At 42.7% G+C, this 19,887-nt stretch overlaps 1 protein-coding gene across 1 annotated transcript in view; it reads right to left on the minus strand.

Annotated features, from left to right (window-relative positions):
* The window catches only part of Pacrg (parkin coregulated), a 478,513-nt gene that overhangs the window by 220,516 nt on the left and 238,110 nt on the right, over positions 1–19,887 (minus strand). The window contains exon 3 of the mRNA XM_021186392.3: positions 3,540–3,711. Within this exon, the coding sequence (XP_021042051.1) occupies positions 3,540–3,711 (172 nt within the window). The remainder of the gene's footprint in view (positions 1–3,539; positions 3,712–19,887) is intronic.

Below are 19,887 nucleotides of genomic sequence, written 5' to 3' on the forward strand. Positions count from 1 at the left end.
AATTGTTGCTTCCTTTTATTTTTGTTGTTAGAGTTGGTGTTCTGTTTTTGTGGCTGTCTTCTTTTAGGTTTGTTGAAGGATTACCTTCTTGCTTTTTCTATGACGTGGTTTCCGTCCTTGTATTGGTTTTTTCTGTTATTATCCTTTGAAGTGCTGGATTTGTGGAAAGATAATGTGTGAATTTGGTTTTATCTTGGAATACTTTGGTTTCTCCATCTATGGTAATTGAGAGTTTGGCTGGGTATAGTAGCCTGGGATGGAAATTGTGTTCTCTTAGTTTCTGTATAACATCTGTCCAGGCCCTTCTGGCTTTCATAGTCTCTGGTGAAAAATCCGGTGTAATTCTGATAGGCTTGCCTTTATATGTTACTTGACCTTTTTCCTTTACTGCTTTTAGTATTCTATCTTTATTTAGTGCATTTGTTGTTCTGATTATTATGTGTCGGAAGGAATTTCTTTTCTGGTCCACTCTATTTGGAGTTCTGTAAGCTTCTTGTATGTTCATGGGCATCTTTTTCTTTAGGTTTGGGAAGTTTTCTTCTATAATTTTGTTGAAGATATTTGCTGGTCCTTTGAGTTGAAAATCTTCATTCTCATTTACTCCTATTATCCGTAGGTTTGGTCTTCTCATTTTGTCCTGGATTTCCTGGATATTTTGAGTTAGGATATTTTTGGATTTTGTATTTTCTTTGATGGTCGTGCCGATGTTCTCTATGGAGTCTTCTGCACCTGAGATTCTCTCTTCCATCTCTTGTATTCTGTTGCTGATGCTCGTATCTATGGTTCCAGATTTCTTTCCTAGTGTTTCTATCTCCAGTGTTGCCTCAATTTGGGTTTCTTCATTGTTTCTACTTCCCTTTTTAGGTCTTGGATGGTTTTATTCAATTCCATCACCTGTTTGGTCTGGTTTTCCTGCAATTCTTTAATGGATTTTTGTGCTTCCTCTTTAATGTCTTCTACCTGTTTAGCAGTGTTCTCCTGCAATTCTTTAAGGGATTTTTGTGCTTCCTCTTTAATGTCTTCTACCTGTTTACCAGTGTTCTTTTGTATTTCTTTAAGTGTGTTATTAAAGTCCTTCTTGATGTCCTCTACCATCATCGTGAGATATGCTTTTAGAACCGGGTCTAGCTTTTCCGGTGTGTTGGGGTGCCCTGGACTGGGCGAAGTTGGAGTGCTGGGTTCTGATGATGGTGAGTGGTCTTGGTTTCTGTTAGTAAGATTCTTACGTTTACCTTTCGCCATCTGGTAATCTCTGGGATTAGTTGTTATTGTTGTCACTGTTTAAAGATTGGAGCAGACTCTGTGTTCCACTCTCCAGAAGTCTCAAAATCCTGTGGTGGGTGTCGTGGGTAGCTGGCGGGTGTCAGCAGACCCTGCACTCTAGCTACCCTGGTGCTGTTCAGACCGGAAGAGGCTTGTGGCCCTACTCAGGCTGGATTTCTGCCTCCCCAACCAAAGCAGTCTCAGGTCCCTCGTGATTGGACTGGAGCAGAAGCTGTGTTCCACTCACCAGAAGTCTCAAAATCCTGTGGCGGGTGTAGTGGGTAGCTGGCCGGTGTCAGCAGACCCTGCACTCTAGCTACCCAGGTGCTGTTCAGACCGGAAGAGGCTTGTGGCCCTACTCAGGCCGGTTTTCTGCCTCCCCAACCAAAGCAGTCTTAGGTCCTGTGCGATTGGACTGGAGCAGAAGCTGTATTCCACTCACCAGAAGTCTCAAGATCCTGAGGCGGGTGTTGTGGGTAGCTGGCGAGTGTCAGCCGACCCTGCGCCCTAGCTACTCCGGTGCTGGTCTGACCTGAAGAGGCTTGTGGCCCTACTCAGGCCGGTTTTCTGCCTCCCCAACCAAAGCAGTCTCAGGTCCCGCGCGATTGGACTGGAGCAGAAGCCGGTTTTGTTTATTTGTGAAACTTGCTCTCATCCATTAAGAAACGGATTTCAACTAGAAGTGAACATCTGTAAGTCAAGAAACCCCGTGGAGAGAGCAAACCACAAGCAGAGAGGGGTTGAGTGAGCTCAACCCTGTCTTGTTCCTGAAGGCATTGTAAGGATGGCTGCAGGTGGCTGATAGGTGAGGGAAGGGCTGCAGCTGGCTACTCAGGGCCCATTTGAAGGACTTTTCCTTGTCACATGAGGTCACTCTGACCCTTCTTTGGTAGAAGTGTGAATTCTCCAAGAGTTCAAAGCTAGCAAAGAAAGTTCCAGAGCTGACTCTGGGAAGAGTGATGGGAGCCAAATGCTGGCATTTCAAATCTTTATAAGGCTTACTTACTTCAAATCAGTGAAAGGTGGGAGACCCAGGCTCTGACCCAGTGCTAAACTCATTTGTCTTTGTTTTGGTCACACCCAAGACAACTAAGGTGGGTCCCAAAACTCTAAAAGCCCAAGAAAGAGCCTTCCAGTCTTTGGGAAGCAGTTGGCCAGGATAGGAGGTGACACAGCACATGAGGGAGGGAGAGGAGGCAAGGTCCCAGCTATGCTGTGCAAGCCATGGGGAAGCTGGGTCCAAAGTTGGGAGGTAGCAATGCCTAGGTTGTTCACGGTGTGGAAATGGCAGAACTTCATCCCTTGTGGCAGTTTTAGAGGCTCAGACCTTCTGATTTTAATCAGAGGTGACAGTAAAAGCTATAGCAAGCCACACTGGGTGTGGTGGTAACTGGTAAGGAGTCAGGACTGATTCTCCTCTCCAAGTGTTGATAATGAACACCAGGCTGGCCTGTGGTGATTCTGTTACTAGCTCCACAGAAGGTAAGAAGATCAGATGCAAAACTAAAACCAAACCAAACCAAACCAACCAACCCCTGCCCCTCCCCCAAACAACAACAACAACCCCCCCTCCAAAAAAAAAAACCCCAACAACCTAGTTTGGTGCCTGGAGAACTCACAGGACAACTTCAGAAAACTATAGAAGAGGCTGCTCTTAGGCAAGCTAGAGACAGTCACGCCTGAGCAAAGGGTAGGAAGGAGGCCTATCTTTGCCTTATAACCAGAAACACTCCTGGCCTTTGTCTCCTGGAGGAATCCACTATAGGGTAAAGATTCCTCGTGCTAAGAAACTGTTTTCTGTGTCCCAGATTCCCCTTCCCTTCCCTCCTACTTATGACTTATTATCTCATAGATATTCCAAAAACAAAACAAAACAAAACAAAACTGTATTTCTACTTGACTTCAGTTTTTAAGGTGCTATTTAGAGGTGCCATTTAGTTGGAGTTTGGCTGCAGAATGTCTAAAAGGTCACACACTTTACCTCTGAATGGACAGGTCAGAATCTGAACACTGTCAGGACCATGTTGTATCGCAAATGAGTATGGCTCTCACTGGTCTGGTTTGTTTGTGTTTAAGTCATGGTGTAGTATTAGTGATGAGAAATATTTCCTGAGATTTCAGCTGTCTGACCTCGTAAGTCAATTTATAAAAATCCCCACAAAGCCTTGGGATCATCTTGGTCTGTTTTGTTTTACTGCTTAATTAGCAAGTTGTCAAATGCGGCGCTGCGAGACGCAGACAGGAGCTTTTTTTTTTTTTTTCACCTGTTCACTTACTTTTTATTGGGATAATGAGCTGAGGAATGACAGGTAGAATCTTGTTCCCTCCGTGTTCCAGCATGTCGTGGATTCCTTGCCGAGCAAAAAACTCATAGGGAAACGTCATTTCACAGAGCCCATCAAAAAACAGAGGCAGGTAATGATGGTAGTCCAACTTCTCAATCTCAACCTGTAAGGAGAGAGGAGAAACAGCTTGTGAAAACAACTGTGCGGCAGGCTGTGTAGGGCAGTGTGCAGTGCTGGCCCCTGCTGTGGGTGGTGGTGGTGGAAGATGCCTCAGCCCTTCAAATAGGTGTGACTGACCCTGGTGCTTAGTCACCCGAAGGTGTGACGGATGCCTTTGATCTCTGAGTAAAGTGGGCACATTCTCAATCTTCAAATCTCACAGTCAAGTGTCTTGGTCACACATCACCTGCACTGCGGGCATATTAGTAAATTGTTGATTTTGTTAGGATATTTTGTTTGTTTGTTTGCTTACCATCTGGGCCAGGTTTGATCTTGAACTTCAGATCAGGATTCAATATAGGAACATTGAAAACACATGGGTAAGAACAAAATGAAAGAAAGCCTGAAGCAGTTGGCATTGGTAGGCATGTTTCTATTAAGAACCTAGTAGGGGCTATCTATGAATTTATTATACTGTAGCTGGCCAATCAGACAATTACAGTCATATGTTTCCTGGAACATGGGTGACAGTCTAATGCTGGTGCCTCCAAGACAACAAGGGAACCCCGATCCTTAATGGATCTTTCAGCACACAAACTAGTCTCCCCTTGGCTGCTTCTTGAGGAGCAGAGATGTGTCTGTGTCCACTGCTGCATCCCTCATCCCCAACATCACGGCATGGCTTCCAGCCAGGCCCTTGTGACAACTCCAGCACCGTGGGTATGGGGGATGAAGACTAAATTCTAGGGCAGAGAACTCAGAAGGGGAAGGGGGGATCATGCATATGGAAGAAGGTGGTTTCTGCCTAGCTCTCCACTGTGTAGAGAAGCCAGCCTGACTTGGCAGTGATGACTAGCAAGGTGGTGATCTGATAGCAACTTAGCACAGACAAACTCATGCACTCTGCACAACCACGGTGGCTGTCCCAGTACTTGTGGATTTCCTTGTTTCCAAGTCTATATGTACCCAGTTTCCTATGATCGTCTAATTATGTGACCCTTGAGGAACGCCCATCTCATTAATAGGATACTTTCTCTCTCAGCTTTTTGAACTCTACCACAATACATGTCTGCTACCTCCAGGATGTGGGAAACCAGTAGCTAACAGCACATTTTCTTCAGGTTTTACTGTGAGTCTGGGAGAACCTGAATCTATGTCTATGGTTCTCCAAGCCAATCACAAATGCAGGTAGATACAAATCTTGGGTGTACTTTACATTCCTTGTCAATTTACAAAACTTACTTGACTCCAGGAAAAGTATTATGGGATAGCTGCTGAGTACTAATGTTTTCAAGAATCTCTGCATGGAAAAAGGTGTTTCTTGAGTGGTATGTTGCACACTGTGGGGAAATTACTGCTGTATCACTTGGATACAAATGGTACAATGTTATTTATAAATTTACTTTGTTACCTGATTCAGAGTCAGTGACTCTTGTACTACATTTACTTATATTTTAAGGATATATAAAAATACAAAAATTTCATGTCACTGACCACAGCTATTCTTTGTTACTGAAACTTATATTTTGCATGCTTTCCTCTTTAGCACATAGTACTTTTACATGTGTCCTATATAATTATAAAATTCTGAATTTTAATATGATCTCAAACTGTATTTTCACATGTTAACTTATTTATAGGTACAGTTATCCTGACTTAACATCTATCATTTTTATGGTTACTGGTTTTATTTTTCCTATATTTTTCTATTCCACAGTTTTATTTGGTAGATTGTGTTTTATTTATGTTGGGTGTTTTTCCAATGATGTTGAAGACAGAACTGCTTGTTTAAATTTTTTTTACATATATTTTTTATTAGGTATTTTCCTCATTTACATTTCCAATGCTATCCCAAAAGTCCCCCCTCCTCTCCCCCCATCCCCTACCCACCCACTCCCACTTTTTGGCCCTGGTGTTCCCCCGTACTGGGGCATATAAAGTTTGCATGATCAATGGGCCTCTCTTTCCAGTGATGGCCGACTAGGCCATCTTTTGATACATATGCAGCTAGAGACAAGAGCTCCGGTGTACTGGTTATTTCATATTGTTGTTCCACCTATAGGGTTGCAGATCCCTTTAGCTCCTTGGGTCCTTTCTCTAGCTCCTCCATTGGGGGCCCTGTGATCCATCCAATAGCTGACTGTGAGCATCCACTTCTGTGTTTGCTAGACCCCGGCGTAGTCTCACAAGAGACAGCTATATTAGGGTCCTTTCAGCAAAATCTTGCTAGTGTATGCAATGGTGTCAGTGTTTGGAAGCTAATTATGGGATGGATCCCCGGATATGGCAGTCTCTAGATGGTCCATCCTTTTGTCTCAGCTCCAAACTTTGTCTCTGTAACTCCTTCCATGGGTATTTTGTTCCCAATTCTAAGAAGGGGCAAAGTGTCCACACTTTGGTCTTCGTTCTTCTTGAGTTTCATGCGTTTAGCAAATTGTATCTTATATCTTGGGTAGTCTAAGTTTCTGGGCTAATATCCACTTATCAGTGAGAACATATCATTTGAGTTCTTTTGTGATTGTGTTACCTCACTCAGGATGATGCCCTCCAGGTCCAACCATTTGCCTAGGAATTTCATAAATTCATTCTTTTTAATAGCCGAGTAGTACTCCATTGTTGTTTAAATTCTTGAATGTATCTATCTCTTCCTTTTTCGGGTGTTCTTAGAAGTATGGGGGAGAGAGAAGTTAAACATTTAACAAGATCACTGACATGCCAAATTGTTTTTTTATTGGATTCTGCTTTTGGTTCCTGTGATTGGAGGCAGAAATACTATGACTCACAGAGACAGCAGAGTTCATGATCCTGGGTACTAGCAACACTGCACTGGTGTCTTTAACACAACAGCATTAACAGGTTTAACTAGTGTTCTAATTGTCAATAGAGGGAAACCTGAGGCCCAGGGTGTTTAATCACCTCTTCTTAGGTCGGCCATCTTCATCCAGTAAATGGTGACTCAAGCCTGAGCCACCTGGGTGGGAGATGCTGTGCTGCCCTCAGGCTCTGTTGTTGGATACATTGAGGGTCTGCACTGCTGTAACCTGGGGAATTGTCCCTTGCCCTGTGTCCTGCTATTCTTTGTCATTACCAGTGTAGTCAGATGAGGACTATTATGAACATCACTATAATAGACCTGCTTCAAGTGTGTCCTCCTCTCCCTTCTTCCCTTCTGCTCTCTGATTTATAAGTTTTGAGACTTATGGCAGGATTTGCTTTCCTTCTTCCATGGTACAGTGTTTATTTAACTGACAGGCATTGACCATTCACATGACTCTGTTTTCAAAAGTGGTGTAAAGGAAATTCATAATGTAAGATAGAAAAGAGGGAGCAGTTGAAGACAGGAAAATATGATGAAAGCCTGGGTGATGAGATTGACAAAGATGGGGCCATCCCTTGTCACTGACCATAGCCATGCTTTGTCACTGAAGAGTTCTCTCCATGGCCTGTTTGTTACCTGGAACATTGGCCATCAGTGCACTTCTGCTTCTGTGACAACTCGCCATTGCCTGTTGACAACACAAGCTTCTTTAAGTGTTGTTGGGACTGTCCGTTAGATACAAGGTGACATCATCCGAATGTAACTTTCTGCTTGCATGTCTTCTGGGGGCCCACATTAGGAGGGTAATATTGTCTTCTGTTATTGAATTTTCCTAGGCCTTGGTAGGTCCTATTGGTGTCCACTTAGCACAGAGAGCTTCATGCACACCATGTGAAAACACATGGGGTTTAATAATACTTTATCTGACCTTTGACTTCTTTTTGTCCTCTCCCTCCCTCCCTCCCTCCTTCCATCTCTCCTTCCTTCCTATGCCTCCCTCTCCCATTTCCTTTTCCCTTCAATTTCTCCTAGGAGCAATAGGACCGTTTCCACAGTAAAGTATTTCAAAAGAATCCTCTACTTTCGCTCTCTCTTTACCCACTTTCCCACTTATTCCCTGATTTCTTTGATCAAGGACGCCAGTGATACCTTTTATCTAATCCTCTTATCCCTCTCTGATCACATTAGTACAATACAGGCAGCCCCAGGAACTTACCCCTCCCCTGGGCCTCCTTCACCACACCCCAAATGCTGAGTCCTTCTCATTCCTTTGGGGGCCAGACTTCCACTGCTCCTGATCAAAGTCCCACAGGGTCTCCCTGACCTGTACCGTGGGTACATTTATATCACACTTCCCTCTCCCATATGTGCAGTGCTCTGGAGACTCAGTCACCCCCCTCCCTCCCCAGAAGACTCTTTCCTTGGATGCCTATTGCTATATATCAGGTTGTCAGAACAAAATACTAGTGGCTAGGTACTCAAAACAGGCACTTAGGGGTGTGGAGATGGTAACTGTCAAGCATAATGAAGTCCTCAATAGAACACAAAAAAATCAGGTGTGGTGGTGGGCAAAACCAGATGTGGTGGTGGGCAAAGCCATGACGCTCTGCTGTAGAGTGCATCTAAATTTCTATTCTTGGTTCATTTAGTTTTAAACATAGTTTTTTTTTTTTTTATTGTTCTAGTTGTGTAGTTTTCTGATTATAAGGTGACTAGTTTAATGCTTAATATAATGTATATTCTTCAAGAATCTCCACAAATGATAGCTTGAAATTTGGTAATTTTTAATTAAAGTCTATGAAATCCAGAAGCAGAAGAAATTCTTTGGTCTTGAACATAGACATGGGCTGTGTTGGATATAGGTGCCACATCGGTTAGCAGCACTTTGGAATTAACCCCAGAGATGAAAGTGTTCTTACACACAGACTCTTCTTTTGAACTTATAGAGACTTTGTAAGGATCACAGTGCTTACATTGCTGGGTCTCTTGGTTTTCCAGTGACCTATGGCTAAGAGCAATACCTCCCTTATTGTGTTTTATTCCCTGAACAAATGTGCCAGGCTACAGTGTCATGCTGAATGGTAAAATGCACAGTGCATTTAACAACTTCTGGAACATTCCAACCAGAGATCATTACATTTTTTTTGCATGGTTGCATCAATCAGCCAATGAAATACAGAAAATATCTGCTTTCATAACCCATGCAATAATTCCTGAAGACACTGCTTAGGTTATAAACTGATGTACAGAGGCATAACATCTTTGAATGTTTTACAGACTCATGTACTCACAAGGGCAGTTCCAAAACACCCAGAAGCAGCCACTGACTTGTAGGAAGCCTTGCGAATGCTGCGAGAGTCAGGCACTGTCTGAGATGATAGGTACAAATCAGTCCACATATATGGGATATGGGTCCTATCTTCAAATTTGCATAGATATAGTCCTAGTGAATAACTTAAAAACTGTTTCAGCCACTCTGTTTTAGCTATATTAAATGTGCAACAAAACATGTAATATTGTATGTATATCGTTTGACACTAGAAAGTTTTTAACGTGAAAAGAACTCTCTAGCATAGAAAAGGAGCTGGCGGCAGGAAGATGGCAGCCAAGACTGAGATAAACCATAAACTGCCAAAAAAATCTAAAACACGAAACAGAATGTGCTAGTAACATAGGCTAAGAAACGAGCTGAGTTCTGGAAATCCTCAGACCCTGGAGATGGGGAGGAAATCCCATCACGGAGGTAAGTGGAAGGCTCTGGGTGGTGACAGGCTACCTCCGGAGGGATCAAACTCAGGCTGAGATCATGACAAGAGAAGGGAATTGAGCAAGAATGCCCATGCGACCAGGGAACGTGATGGTTGCTTCACTTGTGGCATGGAGACAAGAAGGTGTCTTTCTTTTATCTGTAGTAGCCGATAACTTGATGAGAAACTCTCAGTGGAGAAAGTCTCAGAAAAATGAAAGCTCACAGGATATAAAGGCAGGAAGGTAAGTCACGGATAATGGCAATGACATTCACAGAGCCCAGACACAAGACAAACCAAAGACCATTAGCACTTACATAGTGTGGGGGACAAGAAGCAGTCACCCAGAAAGTGCAGCTTCTGTGGTCAGATGTACCCACTGTCAAATTTCTACCAATCACTAGTGACAGACTGACCCCAACTATTCACCAGATTTTGGGGCATGGGGGGTGAGCTCCGGGGTGGGCAGCTTGAAATAAGAAGGGGAGATCTGAAAAGGGAAGCTTCAAAAATGCTTTAAAACTGATGAGAGGGGACAGCTCAGTGGATGAAGTGCTAGCAACAAGTGTATAAAGACCTGTGTTCAGATGCCAAGAACCCATGTAAAACCACACATGCTATCACCCCTACAGGGATCTGGGGGATGGAAACAGGACCCCTGGAAGCTCAAAGGGCAGCTCACCTGGCAGGCATAGGCAGGCGTGAATTACAAGACACCCAACCTCAAACAAGGTTGAAAGATCAGTGCTGGCACTCAAGCTGCCCAGCAGCAGGTAGATAGGAAAAGCCATTTCCAAAGAAATAATGGCCGAGTAGCGTTTGCAATTAAAGATGTATTCATGTGTTCAGATGAAAGATGAAGATAAAGAAAAACCCTAAAACATTCAAAGATTTGAAAGCAACTAGAGACAACTGACAGTATACAGAGGATCAAAATTAAGGCTGATGTCACATAAGCCAAGAGCTGGCAAAACCCTTGGACCTTCCTTCTGGGAGAACAAAAGCCCGTCTGCCACAGCGCAACCCAGTGGTGGGTTTACTACCAAAAACAAGGAGTAATTCAGTGCATGCAACCAGCACTGAGGGGACATTTGCCTAACCTATGGCTCATCAAAGGATTTTTTTTTTAAAGGTTGACCGAAAACAGGACAAAGAAGATATAATAAATATACTGTGGAGAAGTTGGCAAGAGAGAGTAAGCACAGGCTATACACCTTTCAGAAATCATGAAAAAAGTGGAGCCCTGACGTGGGGCAGCAAGGAGTGAAACCAAGCCACAGCCAGTCCTGGCAGCAGTGACCTTTGCATCAGATAATCATATTGAAATGCAAAGATCTCCTGAAAAATGGAAACAGATCAGCTTCCAGGAGAATGGGGTGGAGAAAAGGGAATCAACCAAGCTCTAGAAACCCAATGAGAGGCTGGTTAAACAGTTCTGCCTGGGAACAGACAGTAGTGAGGAGAACATGTAAGAGACAGCTAAACACATAAGCAAGGTAAGCCAAGTGGGGCAAGCCTGTTCTCAGAAGACAGGCTGTCACCAGAGGAAACTGTATCCTTGTTGTACATTAGTTTATCATGGACACATTCAAGGAGGGATTACTTTATCAGAATATATATACATATATATATATATATACATATATATATGTATATATATACACACACACATACACGTATACATATATATATATAGAGAGACAAATGTGACATATATATGACAGTCTATATTTTTGACAGCATATATATGTATATATATATACACACATACATATATGACAGTTTATATATTTTGACATATGTGTATATATATATATATATATATATATATGCTGTTATAAATGGCATACACATACCATATACACACTCACACAAACACACACATATGCCCAAATTCACACTCCATTTTGACAGGTTTTGCCAGGCAGTGTGACACAGAGATGGTATCAAGTTGTAGCCCCATAAGCAACAAACCAGTGCCTGTGTTCCTATTGTTTATCCAGAAGGCATGCTACCAGAGGTTGATTCTTAACAATATTAGAGGTAAATGGTATTTCAGTGTGGCTTTAACTGCCATTTCTCTTTCTGTGCACAAAACCAGCTTTCAAAGGCAGTTTTGAAAGCCATTTGTACACTCTCTCCTGTGAATTATAATTTCATATGCTATGCCATTTTTCACTATGAATCATTGGTTTTCTTTCTCAGGTCTTTTATTTGGGGCGGGGCACAGTCATTTGTATGTGGAAGGGACATGTCGTTTTTTTCTTTTGCTAATGCAGCCATTGTTATGCCGCTGGAAATGCCATTTTTTTATGGGTTCTGATGTTTGAATTATTATTAGAAAGGTTTTTCTTCAATTTTGTGCCATAGAAGAATACAGCCAATTAGAAGACATCCCAGTACTTCCATGTTTCCTTTCCATTTGAATCATTAATGTATTTGTGACGTTTCTGCTGTGGTTCATTTTCAGCCGGTACCCAGCTGTCTAGTCCACTTAGAGAAATTCAACTTTTACAGCCGAGTTCTACCTGGCTTTCTTTTCTTTCCTTGACCTGGCTACGATTCACAAATCTGCAACCGCTTTATTTAATTATGGCAACTGGCCAATAGCTGTTAATATCTTGTTGGCTGTATAGTCACACACTTTTATTGTTACCATAGTTTTCTTCTTAACTTTTTAAAATATAAAACTTCAAAATACATTTGAGACATCAGTTCCACTTTGTGGCTCCACATAGAACTTTAATTTGACAACAACATAAAATGCATTCTTTGAAAATATATTCCAAATATTTTTGAAAGCTAAAAACATACTAAGCCATAAAAGGAGTCTCAAGGGACCCTAAAATATCTATCCTGGTTGTCATATTTATTTTAAAGAAAATTAAACAAAAATACTTAGTAAGGCAAAAGCCAGACTTTTTCTAATCCTCACAGATTTAGAAATTTACAAATTTAGAAATTTGTTTTAATTACTCATAAATCAACAAGAAAATCACTACAGAAAAAAATTTAGGCATCGAATCACAATGAAATTATGTAACTTCTAAAGAAAAGAATAATGTCCCTTGCAAAGATGTCTTGTAAGGAAAGGAGAATCAAGACAGCCACAGAAAGCAGCATCCGAGGCCCGGCTCAAAGCTGCAGTCACTTGGAGATACCCGAACCTCATGAAATCCAGACTCTAAGAGTATACGCAAAAGCAGGGCCTGCCAGGCGAAGTGTTGGACACTTCAGGATTACAGGCATAGGCTGAGTCTGAGGGAAGATGCACCAGAAAGCATGGCACTCTATGGTGAAGCTTTGAAGGCATCACTTCCTTCAGTGTTGTTGTCGAGGAGGTCCTGCTAACATTACAGACAAGAGAAAATGATCCCGACAGTATGCAAGAGAGAAAGGAAATTGTTCCGAGTGAGGCTTAGTGACTGTCTATGAAGCACATTGGTGGACTTTACAAACACGTCTACCCAGCAAAGGAACTTTGAGTTGACTGGGAATTGGCTGACTGGGAATCGATGGACCAAAAAGAACAGCATTCATCCCCATATGTGCTAAAACATACTGAGAAAATGCTTTTTCAGAAGTTCACAATCGAATAAAATGAGTCCACCAAGAAATAAAACTAACACTTGGTATATAAGGCTTTATGGAGAAAATTAATTAATTATTGGTAAGTATAGATGCAAGGCAGGAAATATTTTTAGGGGATCAATGGACACATTGGTCAGGCTCATAGATAGATGGAAACTTACAAAAATGATACTCTGTGGCAATCCCTCATTGTCTGAATGGCCACTGTTTTATATAAATACCAATGACTCTGTCTAGGGAGAGGATATTAATTATGAAGTCACAAATCTAGACGTGGAGGAGAAAATCAAATTACTTTGTACAATAACCTTATTTTAAGTTTCTGTCAGAAATGCTACCAAGACAGTTAAAGGTCAGTTGTAAGCAGATCTCGAATTTATTCACACTTAACCTTTATTATCGAGAAATTTTATGTTCGTAACTGTAGCAGTCAATGAATGATACTTTCATGGGTAATAAATAAGAAAGAGTCCTATGTTTTGTAGCTTTGCACATTCCCACTCTCCATCACTTGCCAAAAAGTTAAAGGGAGAAACAATTTAAAAACTTAAAAGCAGCATTTACTTTAACTAACGAGAAATAGAAAGAGGTGAAGTGTGTATAAAAATACAGTGTGAAACGGTTTTCTTCCCTTTATCACAATTCTGAACAATGCTAAGGACACCACACTTTGGAGAGGTGTGGGGGTGAGGCTGTATCTGGGGGTAGCACATGTTCATAAAACAAAACAGGAAATGTGTGGCAGGCCTGGAACTTCTCAGCAGAATTGCAGGAACTGGCAGGAAGTCACTCTTTGTGGCTCCTGTCACTGGTATTAATTGTAGAACATGTCAGCATTTAACAACTGTCCTTGAATGCAGTACAGTTGATCTCAATACACCCATCAAGGCAATGTCAAGAAGGACCAAGCATAGGGGGCGGGGGCTCTGTCTCTTCCACTCAGCATACTGTGCATGTATCTGAGAGAGGTTGGTTATAACTTATTTATGCTATTTTTCCTCAAGATTTCTTATATTTCCTAGTCAGTAAGCTAAAGCAAAAATTAAAAATAAAGCAATCACAGCAGGTAATCTTGCACATGGTTAGATGCCGGAGTGGAGTGATCAAGGATGCTTAGGAAGAGGCCTGATCAAGAGAAAGGAGGAATAACTACGGGATGGAGTGAATGGGAGAATGTGTCATCAGGTGGAGGGCTGTGGCAAGACTCGAAAATGAGAGAGATGGTTAGTGTTCAGGGAAAGCGCCCCTGAGGAAGGCCAGGTGGAAGGCAGCCATAGCTTCTTTGGAAGGCAGTGTCTGGTTTGGGCTGACGTGACCTGGGTTGTGGTGACTGGTCAGGTAGTTCTGCAGAGGCAGAGGAGCCTCTGTGTCAGGTGGACACTGGACTAGACATTTTAAAGAAGGTTAGAGATGATGTAATACATGTGTGATTAATAGTGACCCAGTGGTGATTGTATAAAGATCAGGGGTGAATGTCTGAGACTGAGGAATCAACACATAACTCACAATGGAAGCTCAAATGTGAAGCCACAGGGGCCTGACTCATGGTCATGACCTCTGACACAAAATAAGAAAGAAAAGACAGAGAAAGGATCTATTTATCTGTCTATCTATCATCTGTCTGTCTGTCTGTCTATGTATGTATGAATGTATGTACATAGGTACATATCTGTTTGTCTATCTATCTATCTGTGCCTGTGTATGTATGTATGTATGTATGTATCTATGTTTGTATGTATGTATGTGTATGTATATCTATCTATCTATATCTATCTACTATCTATCTATCTATCCCTACCTACCTACCTATCATCAATCTACGGGAGAAATAGAGAAATGCTAAACAGGGTTACGTGATTAACTAGGCATAGAGAACTGAGGACAGGGTGGTATACATATGACAGTCATGCCTTAAAACTTGGGACAGACAACAAGACACTGACTGTCAGAATCGGGAGTTGCACAGGGACTGGAGTCATAGGTCATGTGCTCACCCTGAGGTTTAGGATGAGACTGGGTAGACACCACCAAAGATTTACAAGTCACACACAGAACTAGCATGGCAGACAGCAGACCCTGTGTGTGAAGGTCATGGTAGTCAGAGGGGCACAAGGAGAGAACCCTGAAAAAAATCTCTTCACCCAGAAGACAAGGTGGTCAAACCGACATCTAAAGAGGAATGCACCACGTAGGCTGACTGTTTGTGATCTTGTCCTGAAGGACAACTATGGGTTGGAAGTTTGGCTATGTACCACAGAGGAAGGAAATTACTAAAACCAGGAAAATCTGGCTGAGTATACAGTCAGCTACCTACCCCAGAGGGAAAGAAGCATTAAGTCTTGGTACTAGAAATATTTCTGGAGAAATCTGAGCCATGACATGGGGAGGGACTATCATCAGACCCCCATTCCTTTCTCCCAACCACTGTGATGCTACCAGGTCCAAAGACAGACTAGGAATCTCCAGGTCTCTGAGTGCTGCCCTCTGTACTCTTGGGCATGTCCCATGCAACACCAGCAGGTGTGGATGGGCACAGCCAGATGAGAGCTCTGAGAAGACCCTGTTGTTGAGAATATTTTCACAAATCTACCAATTAATGTTCCACCTTCTTTCTAGCAAGAAGGCACGTTTTGGTGTTTTCAGATGGCGCGGTGGGTGCTTGTATCTTGTGAGACCAAGTAGATTACCTGTGTCTTCCTCTCAAAGCTCAAAGAGCATCAAACTCTTGAACTTGATGGGTCCCTTTCTGCATGGGACAGCTCAAAAAGACGACAGAGATGGCAGAGCCATTGTTAAAGCTTGTTGGAGGATGTACAGACAATTACAAAGAGCATGCCAGCTATTGTGGCTGTGTCTGGCAAGTTGCTGATGGGAGGGAGCAACAGGTCCTCAGAAATGAAATCTGCATACAAGGTAGGAAGGGCACCAGCTCTGGGCTCCTCTCTGTTTATCAGCACACTCGAGCTCACTAATCTCTCCATGTCTCAGCTCCCCCATCTGTAAAATAGAGCAATGATAGCACTTGCCTCACAGGGACTGCTGAGACTTAAATTGGATGAATGCTGAGATGTCTACCTGGCTAACAGAAGGCATAGAGAAGTAAAAGCTATGGAAGTGACCACAGAGAACTGTGTACTGCTTTTTCACTATGTGCCTTACTGCTCCTGTCTTAGCAGTTCCACTGATTTGATGAAATGCCATGACCAAAAGCAAGTTGGGGAGGAAAGGGTTGACTTGGCCTCTTCCTCCACAGCTCGGTTCATCATTGAAGGAAGTCAAGACAGAACTCAAGCAGGGCTAGAGCCTGGAAACAGGAGCTGATGCAGAAGTCATGGAGGGTGCTGCCTACTGGCTGGCTTGCTTAGTCTGCTTTCTTATAGAACCCAGGAGCATCAGCCCAGGAGTGCCACCAGCCACAGTGGCCTGGGCCCTCCCTCATAGATCACTAATTAAGAAAATGCCCTACAGGCTTGCCTACAGTTTAATCTTATGGAGAATTTTTCTTAATTGGGGTCCTTCCCCTCAAGCTGATGTAAAACTAGCCAGCCAGCTTCCTCAATGGAACCCTTCAGTTAACTTTTCCATATTCAACACATTCTGACAAACCTGATCGCTCAAGGAACAAATCCTCTTTCCAATGGGCCAATGCTTTCTTAGACTGTTCTGATGTTGCCCCTGCCCTGCAGTTGACAGCCACTAAAGGGTAGATATCACTTGTGAAGCCCAGAGAGATGAAGCCAAAGAGCTCACGGAGTAAAGCAGGCAGAACCTAGTGCCTGACTGTGCATGGGGGACTTTGAAGCAGGTCAAAACACTCCTTCAGACTAGTATACCATTCTTGGGAGTTTTCATGGGATAACCAGAAATCTAAGGAATAAGAATGAAATGCAGAAAGTTCCATCTTTACTTTAATAAAGCACTTTATAAAATTTATTTGGAGTACAAACAGGTTCATGTTCATAAAAGACTAGAGATATGTTCTAAAATGATTAAATAATAACATACAATGTTAATGGGTGTCACACTTCTTAACAAGGGAGTTTGCTAATTTTTAAAAAAGAAAACAAATTATCTCTCTAGTGGTACTTCTGCTTTCAGAGCTTAACAATGGCCACACTCCCAGGGTGCCTTTATGGCACAGTATTATAATCATGTTATCCAGATGTTTTGGGTTTGTACTCCAACAGCACATGGGGAAATAGGATGAGTACAGAAGTTGGGAGTACTGGAAACACATACCCCCCAGAGCTTGGAGGAGGATGCTGTATTTTCTCTGTCTGCCTCTTAGTCTCTGGGTATACAGAGCATGCCCCAGACACAGTGGATACTTCTCCAGCCCATAGAGAAGGAACACATCTGTGTAGGTAAAGTCCCATGGTTTATGGTACAAGCTTACATTCTAAGCTACCTTGCACTTGGCAAATGGCCAAATCATCAGATTCTCAAATGACCTCAACAGGTTCAGTCCTCTCTGTCATTCTCCAGGGTATGGTCCAGATTCTCTTCTAAAAACACCATGGACCACAGCTGTGTACAAGGGTGGTGCCTAAACCCTGGACCACCCAGGCTCTGTCCACCAGTTCCCCTTCCAGCCTTACTGCAACATTGCCCTCTATGTCCAAAGTTCCAGTTGCCACGGATAGGCCACTCTTTGCTGAAAATGCTCCAGAATCCTAGAATGCTTCCCCACTTTTATCTATCCCTTGTGAATTTTTATACATCACAGTAGTTCAGAGTATAGGTGTCTCAGCAGCAAGTTAGCTAAATGACCTTGGGCAAGCCATGTTTGGGTTCCTCATGCAAGTGGGGATGTTACTAGTACACACTTCAGCCACCTTTGGTAAATAACACAATTGGCTCATTCATGTAAACCTCTAAGCACTGGCCAGCACGTGTTCATCCTCATTATTGACACCTTATTGTAATAGCATTAGACACATTTTAATTGCATGAGCAATTAATGAATGTGTAGTCAAATATTTACCTAGATCCCAATAGGAATCAAGCCTCTTGTTGTCTTTGTAGCTGGAGCAGGGGAGCGGGAGTAGTGACTCCCAGACACAAGGGGCTCTGTAGGATTAGGAGAGAGGATGGAAGTCAATGGCCAGCATCATGCTCCCCAGATGCTGCACATGGGTTGGAGGCTGCTCACATGTGCATGTCTCATGTATGCACATGCATCTGGACAGACACAAGTGTGATGCAGATGGGGAGACTGAAGAAAACCTGGAGGTCCAGAGTATGTGCTGGCAGAGGGCAGCAATTGGCTACGGTAGTTTATTTTTCAGGATATGGGCCAAGAAAGTTCCAAGCTACAGCAGAAACTGGTGGCGATCATGCCAAGTCAGGGACAATGTGCCACATTGTTAAGTCATCAGCACTGGTGTGAGCTGGGCTATGGAGACAGCCTGCAGCCAAGCTTCAGTAACATCATTAGATATCTTGAGTTACAAAGGAAAGGATGGAGGACCAGCTACAACCATGAGAACTTTCACTATGAACACAAGGATGGAGGCCCTGTCTAAGCCCCAGATGAGATAACCTACTAAGCCATCTGAAGGTTATAGGAGAAAGAAAAGATGGCAAGACAGAATTGAACCCACACACTCCATTCCATGGAGGCCAGCTGAACTGCCCATACTTGGTGACACCAAGTGAGAGACAGGGATGGAAGGGATCGGGAAGAGAAGCCTTAGGAGAAAGAATTGCTCCCTGCCCCCACCTCCCACTTTCTAGATGGAAACACAATTTTCCAGAGCAACAAGAGGATAGTAAGGGTCTCCTCGCTCTCTCTCTCTCTCTCTCTCTCTCTCTCTCTCTCTCTCTCTCTCTCTCTGACACACACACATACCACGCACCACATGCTCATGCACACTTACAATTAATACAACACTCACAACTGTCTTCTTTTGTGTCTGTATTTGACCCAGTATTATCATGGCTCAAGATCTGTCATACAGACCAGATGAAAACAGATGAATGAATTAATGAATCTGCCTTTTAATTGACACTCTTCTTTATGGAACACCACTCTATGCCCATCCCTGGAAATTTCCTCAAAATAATGTGTTAAGCAAGCATTGGTCTCAGACTTTCTGGATCTGGTCATCTGGGATAATAAGTCATTTTGTATGACTTTAAAATCCTTCATTTCACTCTCCCTTTGACTCTCCAGTGAGAACTGACATCCTGTTCGGGTGAAATGACTCACCCAAAGGCAGAGAGTGATTGAATTGGCCTCTAAACAATCCTAACTTACTTGGGCCCATTGTTCTTTTTCAACTGAAAGGGGCTTTTGATTTAATTTAGTTTCCTGTACTTCCATTTCATGAAATGTGCCAAACAAGGCCCCATTATTAGGCCAGTCAGGCTCTGCCTCATGGTGGCCTCTGTGTTATGACCCACAGCACAGCTAGCATTCCATAGACACCACATGGATGGGGTCAGGACTCCCAGTCACAGGGAGACTTTTTCTTTCTCTCTTGCCTTTTTATTCTGCAGGGTTAGTAAGGCCACTTTCATGTACATATAGGATGCACTTTGAGTCTATCTCCCCATGACCCAACATTCCCCCTTTCACCTCTCCCGTCTCTAAAACTTTACATCAAGTTCATGGCCTCCATATTGGTGTGATTTATGCATCTATAACGTTTAGGGCCCACAGATGAGAGGAAACACACAGTATTTGTGTTTCTGAGACTGACTTAAGTCACTTAATATGATTCTTTCCATTTGCACCCATTTTCCTGCAGACAACATAGCCTCATTCTTTATGACTGGAAAAATATTCCAGTGCACACACAGCCACATTCCCTTTCCACTGATGGGCACCTGGGTTGGTTTCATTGCTTAGCTTTGAGTGCTGTGTAAAACTGATATGCAAGAGTCTGCACTGACTTGAATCAGGTATTTGATTAAATATCAAGAAATGGTTAAACTGAGTCATGTGTTGGCTCTATCTTCAGCTTTCTGAGCAACTGCAGAAACACTCAGAAGCTATACAGAACTCAGCACTGTGACTTAC

This window comes from Mus caroli, unplaced genomic scaffold (genome assembly GCF_978045245.1).
Source record: "Mus caroli unplaced genomic scaffold, Mus_caroli_1 scaffold_18, whole genome shotgun sequence".
In the NCBI taxonomy this organism is placed as follows: domain Eukaryota; kingdom Metazoa; phylum Chordata; class Mammalia; order Rodentia; family Muridae; genus Mus; species Mus caroli.